This window comes from Populus euphratica, unplaced genomic scaffold (assembly GCF_000495115.2).
Source record: "Populus euphratica unplaced genomic scaffold, PopEup_1.0 scaffold54.1, whole genome shotgun sequence".
Taxonomy (NCBI): domain Eukaryota; kingdom Viridiplantae; phylum Streptophyta; class Magnoliopsida; order Malpighiales; family Salicaceae; genus Populus; species Populus euphratica.
The window spans coordinates 604237-621872 of record NW_011499910.1 but is presented as its reverse complement, the minus strand read 5'-3'; the positions used below and the strand labels follow the sequence as shown (position 1 = coordinate 621872).

The following is a 17636-nucleotide window of genomic DNA, read 5'->3' as shown; positions in this document are numbered from 1 at the left end:
GTCTGCAGGGAGCATTGTGTTATCTGCAAGCAGCTTGAATTTAATGCTGAATTAGTTGGTTGAAGAGATGATTTTAGATTGTTGTGATGTGTTAATGTGAAAAGTAATTTAAAAATAATAATTGTTAGTGTATTTTTAAATATCCCATTAATACATGGCGATAAAAATTAGGATTTTGAGGTTAAGGTTGTAGTTTTAAATGGTAAAAAACAACTATGATGTTTTTTCATGAAATATACAATTTAATTTGATAAGAAAACAACAATTTAATTATTTATAGAAAGATAAAAACCGACAAAATCAAAAGAATCCATGAAAAGGTAATTACAATTAAAATTAATAAGAAAAGCAATTTAAATATCAAAAGAACATATTCTAGATCTAATTTAAATGCATTCCTCATATTGGCTAATTACAGTAAATTAACCCCTTTATTTTTTGTGTTTTTCTAACTATATTTATTCCTCATATTGGCTAATTACAGTAAATTAACCCCTTTATTTTTTGTGTTTTCTTAACTATATTTTATATTTTATTATGCATAATATTTGACATCCTAGATCATCTTATAATCTAGTTTATTTTACATTCATCAAAAATATAAATTGTAATTTTTAAATATAAAAAATAAATACTTTTTAAACAAAAGTTAATTTGTTAGGATTAACTGAGTTTAATAACAAAAGTTAATAAAACTAAATATTTTAAATTTTGTGTCCACCAAAATTAAATCATGAAATAATAACTATAAAAATGAAATACTTTTTTGTCTCCTAATATGTACTTGTGATACCTGCTACAAAAACCCAAATATGAAATATTATAATGTCATCGTACATTTTGATTTGGATTTGGTCACTCAATAATGGCAATGCAAAGATATTTTTTCAAAATAAATAAATAAATTTATGTATAAACAAAAATCAAGAAATAGACAATGGAAACTTCCTAATCCATTTGTTTTTCTCCTTGTAAGAAAAAAATAAAAATAAAATTACATTTCCTTACTTTCCAGAACACAAACGACAAACTCAATCAATTTTCCAGCAGGGAACCCATGTTCGTCGTTCATTACCCATTTGTTTTTCTCCTTGTAAGAAAAAATAAAAATAAAATTACATTTCCCTACTTTCCAGAACACAAACGACAAACCCAATCAATTTTCTAGCAGGGAACCCATGTTCGTCGTTCATTGTAATTATTTTGTGTTTATTAATACGGTTAAATCTATTTTTTAAAATGTTTTACAAATAAATTTTAACATACAAAAATATAAAATTATTTTAATTAAAAAATACTTTTAAAAAAATATTCAACACAGATTTACCAGATATTATTTATATTATATTTCTACGTACATGCAAAATAAAATTATTTGCATCGAATCTTCTGACCATGACTACCTTCCTTGGTGAGTCTTCGCGTGGCTTCTGCGTATATGCAACGGGTAGCTGGAGAGTTGTCGACACGCCTGTTTGCCTTGCACCAAAAGTTAATTCAAATTTCTTATTTGCGTAAGGCTAATTTTATTCAAATTTCTTAACTGCAAAAGGCTAAAATTCGTATTTGTATCACTGCCTTTTTCTCCTTTTTAAAAGCTATCCTTTGCAAGATAAAATATTCGAAATCAATAATCACAATAATTATTTAAAAAATTAGATTACTAGAATTTTAAAGAAATAATTAATATATCATACTCATAAAATCACAAGTTTTGATTAAAAAAAATAAAATTCTTGGAAAATTCTCTCGTACCAATCTTTAACCCACACAAAACAAAACTAATATATTTTTTTATTATTTTTAAAAAGTATTTAGATATTATTAGTCTTTGATGACAATGAAATCATATTTTTTGGCTGGTTGTATAATAAAGATTGTAGCCTGTGAAAATTGAAATGAAAACATATCAAATTGTTTTGTGTTTTATTATAAAAAGTAATAAATACATCAATAAAATCAATTAATTTTAAATTTATTAAATCTAAACTCTATTTAGTACTCGGAAATATAATTGGTGAGCTTGTATTGATTTATATTAATTTAAAATATATTTTTTTAAGAGTTTTATTTTTTAAATTAAATTCATATTATTTTGATTTAAAAAATCAAAACTAATTTAATTGGAATTTGATAGGAAATGCTTAGATGATTTTACTAAAACACTTCTCGATCATTTTAATTTGAAATCCTAAAAAATTGTTTGTTTTTATATTTTAAAAAATTAAGTTTTTTATATTTTATTTTAAATTGATTTTTTAAATATTTTTAAATCATTTTAATATTTTGGTATTTTTTAAAGTGAAAAAATATTATTTTAAAAAATATTATTTTTAAAAAAAATCAGAAATACCCTAATAACTTTAGCCGGACCCACCAGTTGAATTACAGTTCATAGATTCTATTTTAATTTAAGAATATTCCCAAAACAAATTCCCTCACCTCTCGGTCTCTTCCTCTATAAAGTAAGAAGATAGTAACAAAAAATTAGTGTAATAAAAAAGAAACTCCAACTCCAAAGAACCTTCAAGAAAATGTGTGAGACCCTAAAGAACAACTATCAAATTTGTGAAGAGATCGGCCGCGGTAGATTTGGCACAATCACTCGTTGTTTTTCACCCATCAAGAACGATTTCTTTGCTTGTAAATCTGTAGACAAGAATCTCCTTACGGATCCAACCGACCGAGAGTGTCTTCAAAACGAAGCAAAGATCATGTCCCTCCTGTCTCCTCATCCAAACATTGTCGAAATCTTCGATGTCTACGATACTGAAGACTCTCTTGACATGGTATTAGAGCTATGCGAGCAGAATACTCTTTATGATCGTTTGATAAAGAGTAATGGAGGATTCAGCGAAGCCATATCTGCGTCTGTAATGAAGCAGTTGTTGACAGCAATAGCGCATTGCCACAGATTTAGCATCGTGCACAGAGATATAAAGCCGGATAACATATTGTTTGATGAGATGGACCGGGTGAAGTTGGCGGATTTTGGGTCGGCTGTTTGGGTAGCGGAGGAGGGGACGGTGAGTGGGCTGGTGGGTACGCCGTATTATGTGGCGCCTGAGGTGGTGATGGGGAGGGATTATAATGAGAAGGTTGATGTGTGGAGTGCTGGGGTGGTTTTGTATGCTATGTTGGCTGGATTTCCTATTTATTAAATCTAAACTCTATTTAGTACTCGGAAATATAATTGGTGAGCTAGCTTGTATTGATTTATATTAATTTAAAATATGTTTTTTTAAGAGTTTTATTTTTTAAATTAAATTCATATTATTTTGATTTAAAAAATCAAAATTAATTTAATTGGAATTTGATGGGAAATGTTTAGATGATTTTACTAAAACACTTCTCGATCATTTTAATTTGAAATCCTAAAAAATTGTTTTTTTTTATATTTTAAAATTTTTTTATATATATATTTTATTTTAAATTGATTTTTTAAATATTTTTAAATCATTTTAATATTTTGGTATTTTTTAAAGTGAAAAAATATTATTTTAAAAAATATTATTTTTAAAAAAAATCAGAAATACCCTAATAACTTTAGCCGGACCCACCAGTTGAATTACAGTTCATAGATTCTATTTTAATTTAAGAATATTCCCAAAACAAATTCCCTCACCTCTCGGTCTCTTCCTCTATAAAGTAAGAACATAGTAACAAAAAATTAGTGTAATAAAAAAGAAACTCCAACTCCAAAGAACCTTCAAGAAAATGTGTGAGACCCTAAAGAACAACTATCAAATTTGTGAAGAGATCGGCCGCGGTAGATTTGGCACAATCTCTCGTTGTTTTTCACCCATCAAGAACGATTTCTTTGCTTGTAAATCTGTAGACAAGAATCTCCTTACGGATCCAACCGACCGAGAGTGTCTTCAAAACGAAGCAAAGATCATGTCCCTCCTGTCTCCTCATCCAAACATTGTCGAAATCTTCGATGTCTACGATACTGAAGACTCTCTTGACATGGTATTAGAGCTATGCGAGCAGAATACTCTTTATGATCGTTTGATAAAGAGTAATGGAGGATTCAGCGAAGCCATATCTGCGTCTGTAATGAAGCAGTTGTTGACAGCAATAGCGCATTGCCACAGATTTAGCATCGTGCACAGAGATATAAAGCCGGATAACATATTGTTTGATGAGATGGACCGGGTGAAGTTGGCGGATTTTGGGTCGGCTGTTTGGGTAGCGGAGGAGGGGACGGTGAGTGGGCTGGTGGGTACGCCGTATTATGTGGCGCCTGAGGTGGTGATGGGGAGGGATTATAATGAGAAGGTTGATGTGTGGAGTGCTGGGGTGGTTTTGTATGCTATGTTGGCTGGATTTCCTCCGTTTTATGGGGAGACTGTTGAGGAGATTTTTGAGGCTGTTGTTAGAGGGAATTTGAGATTTCCGCCTAAGGTTTTTAGAAATGTTTCCCCAGAAGCTAAGGATCTGTTGAGGAAGATGATCTTTGTTTGTTTTTATATTTTAAAAAATTAAGTTTTTGTGTCTTCAAAACGAAGCAAAGATCATGTCCCTCCTGTCTCCTCATCCAAACATTGTCGAAATCTTCGATGTCTACGATACTGAAGACTCTCTTGACATGGTATTAGAGCTATGCGAGCAGAATACTCTTTATGATCGTTTGATAAAGAGTAATGGAGGATTCAGCGAAGCCATATCTGCGTCTGTAATGAAGCAGTTGTTGACAGCAATAGCGCATTGCCACAGATTTAGCATCGTGCACAGAGATATAAAGCCGGATAACATATTGTTTGATGAGATGGACCGGGTGAAGTTGGCGGATTTTGGGTCGGCTGTTTGGGTAGCGGAGGAGGGGACGGTGAGTGGGCTGGTGGGTACGCCGTATTATGTGGCGCCTGAGGTGGTGATGGGGAGGGATTATAATGAGAAGGTTGATGTGTGGAGTGCTGGGGTGGTTTTGTATGCTATGTTGGCTGGATTTCCTCCGTTTTATGGGGAGACTGTTGAGGAGATTTTTGAGGCTGTTGTTAGAGGGAATTTGAGATTTCCGCCTAAGGTTTTTAGAAATGTTTCCCCAGAAGCTAAGGATCTGTTGAGGAAGATGATCTGTAGAGACGTTTCTAGGAGATTTTCAGCTGAGCAAGCTCTGAGTAAGTTCCTTCGATTTTTTTTGAGATTTTTGGGTTAAGTCTTGAGACTTTTGATGATCTTTTTGAGGACTTGAACTGGGTTTTTTTCATTAATGAGTTCATGAGCTAGAATTCTGAAATGAATTTTCTTTATTTTCTTGTTAACCAAACAGGGTTTTATATATTTTTTTTAACTTTTGGTGATCTTCTTGAGGATTCGCAGTGGGGTTTGTTTTGATTAATGAGTTTATGAGTTAGGTTTCTGAAATGTGCTTTCTTTATTTTCACAATTTTCTTGTTAACCAAACAGGTTTTTGAACCTTCATCGCACAATCCTCTGTTTTTGATAATTTAAGATGAGTTTTCTTCCGATCACAGAATTTAACAGTTAAAATGCTGAAAAGGCTTTTCTTTTTCAACAAATCTCTCCTCAGCCAAACATAAAATCTATCCGTTCTCTGGCTTTGAATCACTCTTTCGATGCTCCGAAATCATCAGTCTCACTCTGTTTCGTGCTTTGTGAAATGCAGGGCACCCCTGGATCTTGAGTGGAGGAGAGACAGTTTCAATGGTCTAATCTGCCCTTGTAAAATCCAAGAAAATACACTGGAAGCAAGTACTGCTAATAGCGTATCACTCTGCGGTGTGTACATATACAACTACCTATCAAGTCACAAGATCCCGACTTTTCTTTGTGCAGCACAAAACCCTGTGGTGAATACTTCCAGAATCTCAGTTTTTCCCATGCCAGAGAGTAGAGAGGATGGGAGAAATGGACAAAGAAACAGTCACATGGCATCATCCCTCGTGGGAGGCTCTGCTGCAGAGGACTGTGACCCTTTTTTGTTTGGTTTTATCTTTTTTGGCCTTGTTCATGCTGTGTGAGGAGAGAATCCAAGAGAGGCTGTAGATAGTTAAGAAGAAAATGGTTGAGAATCCCGTCTTTCCCCGCCTTTGCTTGTTTTTTTTTTTTATAAAGAATTCAAGGAAGTGAGAAAGCTGAAGAAAGTTTGTAATATTACTACTTTAATATGATGTCTCTACTTTTAACTTTTTACCGGTTTTGCTGTGAATATATCGTCTTGTCTTGGTTATAGCTTCCTTATTTTTTCAAACTGTTTTTAAAAAATAAATTAAAAAATATTTTTTAATTATTTTTATTTGTATTTTCAGAATTAAAAAATAATTTTTTAATAATAAAAATATATATTATTTTAATATATTTTTAAATGAAAATACTTAAAAAATAATCGGAATCAAACCACTAATAACCACTAAATTTTTGTGGGACCCGAGTGTGGAACTTCTGTTAATTTTTAAATAAAAATACTTAAAAAATAATCAGAATCAAACCACTAATAACCACAAAATTTTTGTGGGACCTGAGCGTGGAACTTCTGTTGGATATCCTGTGTAGCCATGTAGTAAATGCAAGCTGCGTCATGCTGTCATGAAGTCATGTTTGAAGGATATGCCATGGCATATGCTGTCATTAATTTTGTTTATATAAAACAATTTAAAAGAAAAAACATATCTTAATTTTAATATTTTTGAATTCAGACGTTTATTATAGATAATTTATTTTTTAAATCAATTCAAATTAAAACTTGACTTGTAATGTAATTTAAGTTATAAATTTAGTATATTAATTCGAATAACGAGAATAAATTTAATAATATGATGCTGTCGGAGCAATGTGCTTCAAGAATCAATAATGTTGTCTTAGCTCCCAAGTTTATGCTAGCCGTTGAGTGTTTCTCACGTAGAGAAGTCAAAGGTTTGATGCTTACAGGCGGCTTCCACACACGTGGAAGACCCTTTGCACACAGCATATGCTTGGATCATGCCATTTCTTGCCTTAAGATATGGGATTTAAACTGTGCATTAGTCAATGCTCCCTTGCCCTTGGGGCAGGGGGCTAGACTTGGAAAAAAGTGACTAGTAACTAAGAGAATAGACCATTGTTTTACATTAAAATAATCAAAAAACATTAATTTAATATTTTTTAAAATAAATAAATAGATTTAACTATCTATGTATGATAAAATTAAGTTGATTTCTATTTATTTTTTCAAATAAATAATATTTTCCTTAAGATATTAAATAGGACGATTGAGTTCTCAAATGTCCTATTTACTTGAAAATTGTGCCAGCAACATTAATTGCTTGACACCAACTCCTTCTTGTGATGTGTGATTGATACCAACTAATTAATTATTAATCACACTCCCCCTAGTCCAGATCCAGTGTTGAAAAACATTAATTTATAAATAATTCAATGAGTTAACTTTAATTTAATAAAACTTTTGTTTATTTTTTTAAATCATGAAATAATATAATAATTTTACTATTTAAATCATTAAATTTATAATTTAAATCTTATATAGTTCACTCACTAGTATCAATTTATAACTCAAATCTTATATTAAAATAACCCGGATTATATTTAATAACTAAGATTTAAAATCACATCTAGCATGAATTAACTTAATAAGTAAAAATGAGGCATTATCATGAGTAAGATGGTGTGACTCATATTAAATAATTGGATTCAACATCCATTATTGAGAAAAAGAAAAGAAAAGAAAAAAAAGCCTTACTCTATCTAGGAAGACAAAAGGATCCCTCTCAAGACAGCAGGTGAATCTTGCATTATTGTACCCTAGAAATGAATTTAAAATCTTGCGGGGAGCCTCCCGAGAGATGAACAAATCCAAAATAAAAAAATTCAAAATAAACAATAAAATAGCTAGAGTTAGGACTTTGGAGCAGGTGGGCTGGTGAGGGACTAGCTGGAAGTGATGAATCTTGCTGGATGGGGATCAGGTGTTGAAGCTTCTTTGATAGCTTATCATGGTTCCTAGTTGAGGGCTCTTCAGAAGTGGCATGGGGCCAGACAAGTACAGACAGAGGAGAGGGGGAGAGGTGTCAATTTTTTGGAGTCTTTGACCATCTTTTTATGTGTAAAAACAAAGTAATAAATTGGGACTCAAGCATGCTTGGTCTCCTGTTAGGTATGATAATATATCCGGCATCTAATTTGATAAGTTATCTCCATCATCTAGAGATACTAGGTGATCTTGACCTAATAAAATGGTCCCATAAAATAGTTTTTAGGATATAGTTTAATTAATTAAATTTTAAGTTTCTTCTTTGAATATTATTAATTTAAATGTCATTATATAATTGTTTACTTTATAGTTTTAAAATATTAGTGGAAATACATGAAAATTAGTTTAAACACCAAAATTATATATATATAAAATATTCCCACGTAACCCTTCAATTCCCAAACCCTAAACTTCAATCTCAAACCCTAAACAAGCTTCTAAGTAAATTCAAAATAAACAATAAAATAGCTAGAGTTAGGACTTTGGAGCAGGTGGGCTGGTGAGGGACTAGCTGGAAAATTCAAAATAAACAATAAAATAGCTAGAAGGACTTTGCAGCAGGTGGGCTGGTGAGGGACTAGCTGGGAGTGATGAATCTTGCTGGATGGGGATCAGGTGTTGAAGCTTCTTTGATAGCTTATCATGGTTCCTAGTTGAGGGCTCTTCAGAAGTGGCATGGGGCCAGACAAGTACAGACAGAGGAGAGGGGGAGAGGTGTCAATTTTTTGGAGTCTTTGACCATCTTTTTATGTGTAAAAACAAAGCAATCACTTGGGACTCAAGCATGCTTGGTCTCCTGTTAGGTATGATAATAGATCCGGCATCGAATTTGATAAGTTATCTCCATCATCTAGAGATACTAGGTGATCTTGACCTAATAAAATGGTCCCATAAAATAGTTTTTAGGATATAGTTTAATTAATTAAATTTTAAGTTTCTTCTTTGAATATTATTAATTTAAATGTCATTATATAATTGTTTACTTTATAGTTTTAAAATATTAGTGGAAATACATGAAAATTAGTTTAAACACCAAAATTATATATATATAAAATATTCCCACGTAACCCTTCAATTCCCAAACCCTAAACTTCAATCTCAACCCCTAAACAAGCTTCTAAGTTTTTTTTTTTTTGTGTGATGGCAAATTTAAACTATGTGCGGACTTCAATTCTAACTTTACGTATTGGATACTACTAGATGATTAGCCTCAAGATCAAAAGAGTAAAGGAAAAGGGCTACTCCTTCAATTCTTTAAAAATTTATCACCTGTTAGGTATGATAATATATCCGGCATCTAATTTGATAAGTTATCTCCATCATCTAGAGATACTAGGTGATCTTGACCTAATAAAATGGTCCCATAAAATAGTTTTTAGGATATAGTTTAATTAATTAAATTTTAAGTTTTTTATTTGGATATTATTAATTTAAATGTCATTGTATAATTGTTTACTTTATAATTTTAAAATATTAGCCGAAATACATGAAAATTAGTTTAAATACCAAAATTATATATATAAAAAATATTCCAACATAACACTTCAATTCTCAAACCCTAAACTTCAATTTTCAAACTCTAAACAAGTTTCTAAGTATTTTTTTTTTTTGTGTGATGGCAAATTTAAACTATGTTTGGACTTCAATTCTAACTTTACTATTGGATACTACTAGATAATTAGCCTCAAGATCAAAGGAGTAAAGGAAAAGGGCTACTCCAATTCTTTAAAAATTTATCATGATTATAATTTTAAAAGTATTTGGTTAATTAATATACAATTATTTTATATAAGTTTCACTAATTTTTTTTGTTAATTACAAATTGTTATCATCATTATGTCAAACACAAGAAAAGAAAAAACGGATTCCTTCTTCAATTCCTTGAACAGTTTTCTTGAGAACCAAACATATTATAATATCACATGAAAGTGATTATAATAGTTCCATCCAAAAGTGATGAAGTACTGAACTTAGATTATAAAAATAAAAATAAAAATCACTAATCATCCACTAACTAGTGGAAGGTGGAAGTTAGCTAGGACCTACCCATGTGATGCGAAATTGGTTTCTAGTTTTCTTTCTTTCCTTCTCCCCCGAGCAATTCTGTCTTCACGTTACCAATTTTCTAGGCCAATCCATCATTTGTCGCACAAAAACTTGGTGGCCAAAGGAGGTTTACAAATGTCTCTTTCAATCCTAATTTCTTATCTGACCATTTCAGTTTCCTGAACACATAAACAATAGAAATAGAAATAAAAATAAAGACACATTTATTCAAAATTTAATTAAAACCTTATTTTTAATAGTCCAAATAGAAAATGATATAATCAACATCAAAAGGAGGTAAATCTCTAAAAAGAATTAGAAAAATCTCAAGATATCCAAGTTAAAAAGGCTAAATAACCAAAGCTTATATATAAAACAAGGATTTAATAGACTGGCTATGTTTAAGAATGTGGTAATAATTATAGTATTAGAAATATATTAAAATAATATATATTTTTTATTTTTTTAAAATTATTTTTAATATTAACACATAAAAATAATTTTAAAATATAAAATAATATTTTTTTTAATTCAAATTTGATGGTAACATGGCTCCCAAACTAGCCTTCCATGTCACTAAAAAAATCTCTTTTGATTTCCTAATGTCAAGTTGCGTCTCATGGTGCAAGCTCACATGGGTACTTGCAATATTGTCGAAGATTGATGGCGAAATTAATGGCCTTGCTATTTAATTCTTTCTAGTTCGTCAATGACGTCATATATATGCCATGATCGTGGAACGAAATGTTAAAAAATAAAATAAAAAAATACACACACATAAATAAATATGAATCAAACCCTAAATCCTTAAAGAGTGAGTCTAGAAATATCGAATGTAAAGTCAAATTAATAGTCTGGTCAACCAGAAGCCTGCAACTTTTCTTAATTAATGTTTAGGAGTTCTCCTTTTCTTCTCCTTTTTCATTTTAATTATAGACTTTTAGTAACGTGATTCATTTTATTCTTACAAAAATATTTTTTAATTAAAAATAAGTTTTTTTCATATTTATTTTTCATATTATTTCATTAAAATCATAAAAATATCTAAAATATATTGATTTAATAGCTTTGTAAATGAAAATAATTTAAAAGATAAATTGAAACGTAAAAACAGACACCCCATGTTTTGCAAAGAAAACAAAAGCCAACCCGTGACTGAAGCAATTTATCAAGTGCTCCTCTACTAGTCAAGACAGATTTCTAAATATATAGGCTAAGAATCTACTAAGCATCTTCTTCTTCTTCTTCTTCTTCTTCGTGTGGTGTTAATACGGTCACATGCACTTATCAAGCCATTTCTTTTGACTTGTTCAGGTGGCCACAGGAAATTTGCCATGATGATGTTCAGTAAGGAGTGTAATTCGGGTCAAGCTTCCACACAGAGACGGATATTTCATTTTCTTTGAAGGAAAATGAGACCTTACCAGTAAAATTATCTATTTAGTCCACCAGAAATATGAGAAAAACACATCTCCTGTGGGGGCCAAAAAAGAAAAAAAGAAAAGAAAAAAGAGAAGGAAATGTTTAATGATGAAGGAATCTTCTAGGAACATTTATAAACAATTTGTTTTTGTATTTTTATAATGTTTTGAAATTATTTTAATGTATTGAAGTTAAAAAATAAAAAATTATTTTAATATATCTTTAAATAAAAAAATATTTTAAAAAGAAACTATTAATATAATACCAAATAAGTTCTTAAGATAGTGTTAATTTACTTAATCAAAGAGGAAAACAAGTCTAAGATTTTTTTTTAAATAAAACAATACAGATTTGATTGAATTTAATAATTTTTTTGTAAAAAAAAAAACTCACGGTTTAATGATGAAGGAATCTTCTAGGAACAATTATAAACAGTTTGTTCTTGTGTTTTTATAATATTTTTTGTTTTCAATTAATGTTTTGAAATTGTTTTGATGTGTTAATGTTAAAAATAAATTTTAAAAAATAAAAAATTATTTTAATATATTTTTAAATAAAAATATTTTAAAAAGAAACTATCAATATATATATATAGTACCAAATCAGTTCTTAAGATAGTGCTAATTTATTGAATCAAAGAAGAAAACAGTCTCAAAATTTTTTTTAAAATAAAACAATATAGATTTGATTGGATTTAATAATTTTTGTTTTTAAAAAAACTTACATTCTCTGTATTCTTTTATAGAAAGGAAGGAGGACATTACCATGACTTGATATAAAATACAAGAAAAACTAGGAATTATATCAATGAAAATTAATTTCCAACTCAAGTTTAATTACAAATTAGTTTTTTCATTCATACCTTATTTTGTATATAATTTATGTATTCGTAATTCTTCTTTATAGCCTATATAATTTAGTATAGTTTATTTTTTTTAATTTTTTTTATATTCTAAGCTTTGTTTCACTGTATTTCAGTTTAAATATTATTTGAAAATAACTGAAAATCTTAAATTTAAAAGTTTGTTTAAATATTCTGTCCTATTTAGCTAAGATCTAAGCACTAAAATAAATATAAATATAAAATTCAAAAATAATTTTAAAAATAACATTAATGTAAATTGATGCTGCATTTTCTAGTATTGTTTCACAGCGCACAGGCGGCATGCCTTTATAGTGATATCAATTCATCCGCAAGTTTGATACATGGTGGAAGAACGACCTTTCAATATAAGTTTGTTAATTATTTCAGTTTAAATATTATTTGAAAATAATTGAAAATCTTTAATTTAAGATTTTGTTTAAATATTCTGTCCTATTTAGCTAAGATCTAAGCACTAAAATAAAAATAAATATAAAATTCAAAAATAATTTTAAAAATAACATTAATGTAAATTGATGCTGTATCTTCTAGTATTGTTTAACAGCGCACAAGCGACGTGCCTTCACAGTGATATCAATTCATTCGCAAGTTTGATACATAGTGGAAGAACGACCTTTCGATGTAAGTTTGTTAATATTTTAGTTTTTTTTAAATTATAACATAATTTATAAACAATTAATTAATATTTCATTAATTTAATTTATTTTCAAGTACATGAACATTGAGGCCGCCCGAGTAATATCATTGGTGTTTAAATTATCAATGAAAATTTTATTATTTCAATGGAGTTAGGTATCCAGACATCCTGAATGGAGTCAGTAATATCAATGCATGGTTTGACAGATTTAAGGTTGGTGTGAATTTCTAATTTCCAGCTTATTTCTAATAAATTATTAATATAATTATAAATAAATTATTATTTTTATTTAAAATTAATTATTTATACACAGAAAAAATTCGACTGAGACAGTGCACACGACACTATTGTAAGGAGGGTGTGGGAAAATCACGCAGCAACTAGGTAACATAAAAAATAATATAATATTTTTTTAGACAACAATTTATGTTTCAAAATTTAATGTCCAGCTATCGAAGTAGGTTCCGTGATTTTTGGTATGAAACACAAAAAAAACCGAGACAGATAGGGGTCTCTAAGGTTGGAATAACTAATTATTTATACACAGAAAAAATTCGACTGAGACAGTGCACACGACACTATTGTAAGGAGGGTGTGGGAAAATCACGCAGCAACTAGGTAACATAAAAAATAATATAATATTTTTTTAGACAACAATTTATGTTTCAAAATTTAATGTCCAGCTATCGAAGTAGGTTCCGTGATTTTTGGTATGAAACACAAAAAAAACCGAGACAGATAGGGGTCTCTAAGGTTGGAATAACATTGCGGTTTGGAGGGATTTCAAACTGATATACATTTTGGAATATATATGGCTGCACTATCTTGAGCACTTGATGTCTGAGTGATTCACACGATGCTTACAATCCAATGCTGGCAACCAGAATCGGTCAATTCATGGCTCAGTGAAAACGCACACCGACGACTCTGTTTTGTTTGCTGCACATGCGAAATGAATGGTAAAATTAATTTAAATGAAATATATCATTAAATTAATTTATTATTAATTATTTTTTTCCCATTATAGGCTATGTCTCTTGGACGTGAGTAGAGCCCGATATAGCTGTTTGTTGAGACGCACCTGCGGAGTCAAGACCACCAAAAAGAGGCGCAACAGTTCGTTGACAACCGTGCTCAACACTTTGTAGTATGTTTGTTCAATCATTTTATTTTGTAAGTTATTCTTTTTATTGAATTGAATATGATGATTTCTTTTTTCATTTTCAGAAGACTTATAATAGCCGATTGAGGGAGAGATATGGAAACGATGCTTCGACCCATTCGAAATTCGATCAGAATTTGTAGATGAAGGTTAGATTGTCTGGTGGACCCGATAAAAATCGGGTTTACGGACTCTCCAACACTACAGTCAAGAACTTGCAGACGACCCATAGTGTTTCAATTATTAGGAGCTCCCAATCACCTTAATTTTTTTTTTATTTCCTAGCTTATTTTATATATAACTTATGTATTTGTAATTCTTCTTAGCCTATATAATTTAGTATAGTTTATTTTTTTTTTAATTTTTTTTTATATTAGGCTTTGTTTCGTCGTATTTCAGTCTAAATATTATTAAAAAATAACTAAAATCTTAAATTTAAGAGTTTGTTTAGATATTTTGTCCTATTTAGCTAAGATCTAAGCACTAAAATAAAAATAAATATAAAATTCAAAAATATTCAAAACGTAAGCAAAAATAAAGAAAATATATAAATCAAGAGTCGGATAATGAAGCTAACACAATTTAGACAAGTTCAATGGATCGGATCACGAAGAGGTCATGGAAGAAGGCTTTGTTAAATATCAATAATAGACTTTATAATTAAAATCATAGACTCGGATCATGATTTATAATAAATTTATATTTATTTGCTAGATGTCCCAATTCATTGAATGGACTGCATAAGGATTCAAAGATCTTCTCCTGAATATTTGTGTGGATTGCGCTCGGTTAATTAATATTTCCAAAAAATATATTTTCTTATCTTTATTTTCTTTATTTTTTTTTCTTTCAAAAGAATAACTAAATAATAAATAATACACGTGAAACCAGCACGATTGTATATTAAAAAGAAAGAAATCGTTTCCAATTCACAGGGAAAGCAGATCTGTGGAATTTCGTGGCCCAGAAGAAATGGCAAACAAGACTCCCTTTTCGAATCTTCCTTACATCACTGTTTAGCTTACTAGAGAACTAGAAATTATACACAGCTGGACAGCCAGAAATCCTTCTCTCAAGAGCAACAAACAACAAAAATACGTATTGCTTGTTTGCAGCAGTGCAGTCATCTTGCAATATTTAGTTGCATTTTTTTCTCTCAACAATTATCCTCTTAACAACATCTTCTGAGGAAGCTTCTTCGTTTCATGAATTCTGAAGTTTCTTTCTTTCCACAAGCCGTATATATATATATATATAGTTTGCATTCCAAGCAAAGCCTAAGAAGAATGGAGTGGAGACAGTTCTCCTGCAAATTTCTTTTAGGCCAGCCAAACTCAATATATATCCCAGTCATCAACGCTTCTGGATATCACACACTTCTGAAGAGTGGCTTTCCAAATTTCCTTGGAGCAAGGAAAGATGAGCACGATCGATCTTACCCCTGAAGATTTGCAAATACAGATGGCATGGGGTTTTTTCTGCCATGCTACAAGTTTCTAGACTTGTTTGACAGTATGTTAGCCATGGAAAGAGGCGCAACCACGTATATATACCTTGTTTTGGTATTGTAATAACTGTTATTTTTCAAATTATTTTTAAAATTTATAAACAAATAGGCTTTTAGTATCAAGATGCCAATTGGTTGATATCTACTTTCTTGGGAATGCACAACCTGCATTTTCTGTCTAAAATAAATTTTAAACTAAAGGGTATAATTAAACAAAAAAAAAATGAAGTTTAGGGTGCCATGACACCTACAACTTGCTATAATAGGTCAGCCCTGGTCATGGTTGTCGACCTAGCCAAAGTCTCACTCAGAAAAGAGTCTGGAATCGTTGAGTCAACTCAATAATTTTTTTTAATACTAACAAAAAATTACCATCACTAGATATATGCTTCTTATCATACTCCCTTCTCTTGTGGAAAATCTAAAAAACCGTTGATTCCATGGGACTAGTTCTTAATTTTAATACCATGGCTTCCCGCTCCTGGTCTGCTGTCACCACAGAGAAAAGCTAGCAGGCCTTCAGAATTTGTAACGAAAATTCTAGTCAAAACTGGAGACTTGGAAGAGCTTGAACCACTTTTATAGCCAGGTCACATCAACACGCGAGCATGCCTTGCAGATTAGACACTTCAATCCCATGGCGAGCCACCATTTCTTTGAACCTATGGCTCCAGCTAGTGGAATTTGGGCGCAAGTGAAAAAGATAGCAGCCTTCACACGTCCCAATTCAATTCCCTGCACATGCATCTCGTATTCAATAACCCTAACCCTATCTACTGAATAACCAAAGACAACAAACATTGAAAAAAATAAACAGTGCCATATTGATTAAGACTTGAGAGCCTTCGGAATGAGGTGAGGCTGGCAAACCAACACTTCTGTTCAATGTTTTTACGCAATGATCCAATGCAATTCCTTCCTCGTAATTCCCCATTCGCATTTCCAAATAACCTCGTAAGTTGTATAAAAAGTGTTAGAAATGGCCAACATGTGCTATAACTACTATGATAGTGAGGTTCAAGATAATATAATGTGGGTTTTCGGGGAGCAAATGATCTGGTCCTTTTTTGGTTTTGAGTTTACAATATGCAGTCTTGTAGGAATTGCAATTCTAATGCAGTGTATTTGATAATGTGATATGATAGTAGCTGTGATTTAAAAAAATTATTTTGTAAAAATTATTTTTAATTAAGGTTAGTTTAATATGTTTATATGTTTGATTAAAATAATAGTTTAAATTAAAGTTAAATAAAAAATAATTTAACTAGTTAAGAATGTTTTTTTAATTGAGATTATAAAATAATCAAAAAGATATATATTAATATTGATATTTTTTAATTTAAATCTTGTATATTTAACCATTGTTATTATATCATGAAATAAATAATGCTTTAGATAAAATATTTTTTATAGTTTCATTAAAGTATCTATAATTCCATTACGTATGAAATTTATTTAACAAGGACTACAACTTTCAAGGTTTTTTAAGTGCGCAACAATATCAAGTAAAATATTATTAGGATTAAAATTTGGATTATGATCAAATTCTACAAATGCTATGCCATCATGTGATCTTCTTTTAATTTATATAGTGCCATTAAATAATGTTAAACACTAATTTTTTCAAATAAAACACAATTTAAAATATAAAAAATTGAATTCATTAAATAATATTAAACACTAATTTTTTCAAATAAAAAACAATTTAAAATATAAAAAATTGAACTTTTTTTACCATCCACGTGAACAATGCATTACTCTACATAGATGAAATATAAAAAAAGAAGTAGCTTGGAGATGCTTTTGATTAACCTACATTTTAAACAAAAAATATATTGGGTCGACAAATGTTTTATACTTTATCAAACATTTTTTTTTCTATGGTTTGTTTCAAAAGTAGAAGTAACCATAGAAACACTCTTTCTAGTTGGAAGCTAAAGACAATAAAAAAAAAAAAAATACGGGAATTTGTAAAAGAGGTTGTGG

General features: G+C 30.1%; 1 protein-coding gene across 3 annotated transcripts; it reads left to right on the top strand.

Annotated features, from left to right (window-relative positions):
* The first annotated feature begins 2475 nt into the window (after positions 1-2475).
* Positions 2476-6184, top strand: LOC105133857 (phosphoenolpyruvate carboxylase kinase 2-like). 3 transcript variants are annotated; one of them, XM_011037985.1, is made up of 3 exons: positions 2476-2711; positions 4517-5123; positions 5633-6184. In XM_011037985.1, the coding sequence occupies exons 1-3, from the start codon at positions 2535-2537 to the stop codon at positions 5677-5679; spliced, it is 831 nt and encodes a 276-aa protein (XP_011036287.1). In that variant the 5' UTR covers positions 2476-2534; the 3' UTR covers positions 5680-6184. The 3 variants fall into 3 exon arrangements, with proteins under 3 accessions (XP_011036287.1, XP_011036290.1, XP_011036288.1); XM_011037988.1 differs by lacking the exon at positions 2476-2711 and adding an exon at positions 3647-4452 and having other exon boundaries at positions 5075-5123; XM_011037986.1 differs by lacking the exon at positions 2476-2711 and adding an exon at positions 3647-4457 and having other exon boundaries at positions 5080-5123.
* Positions 6185-17636: the final 11452 nt, after the last annotated feature.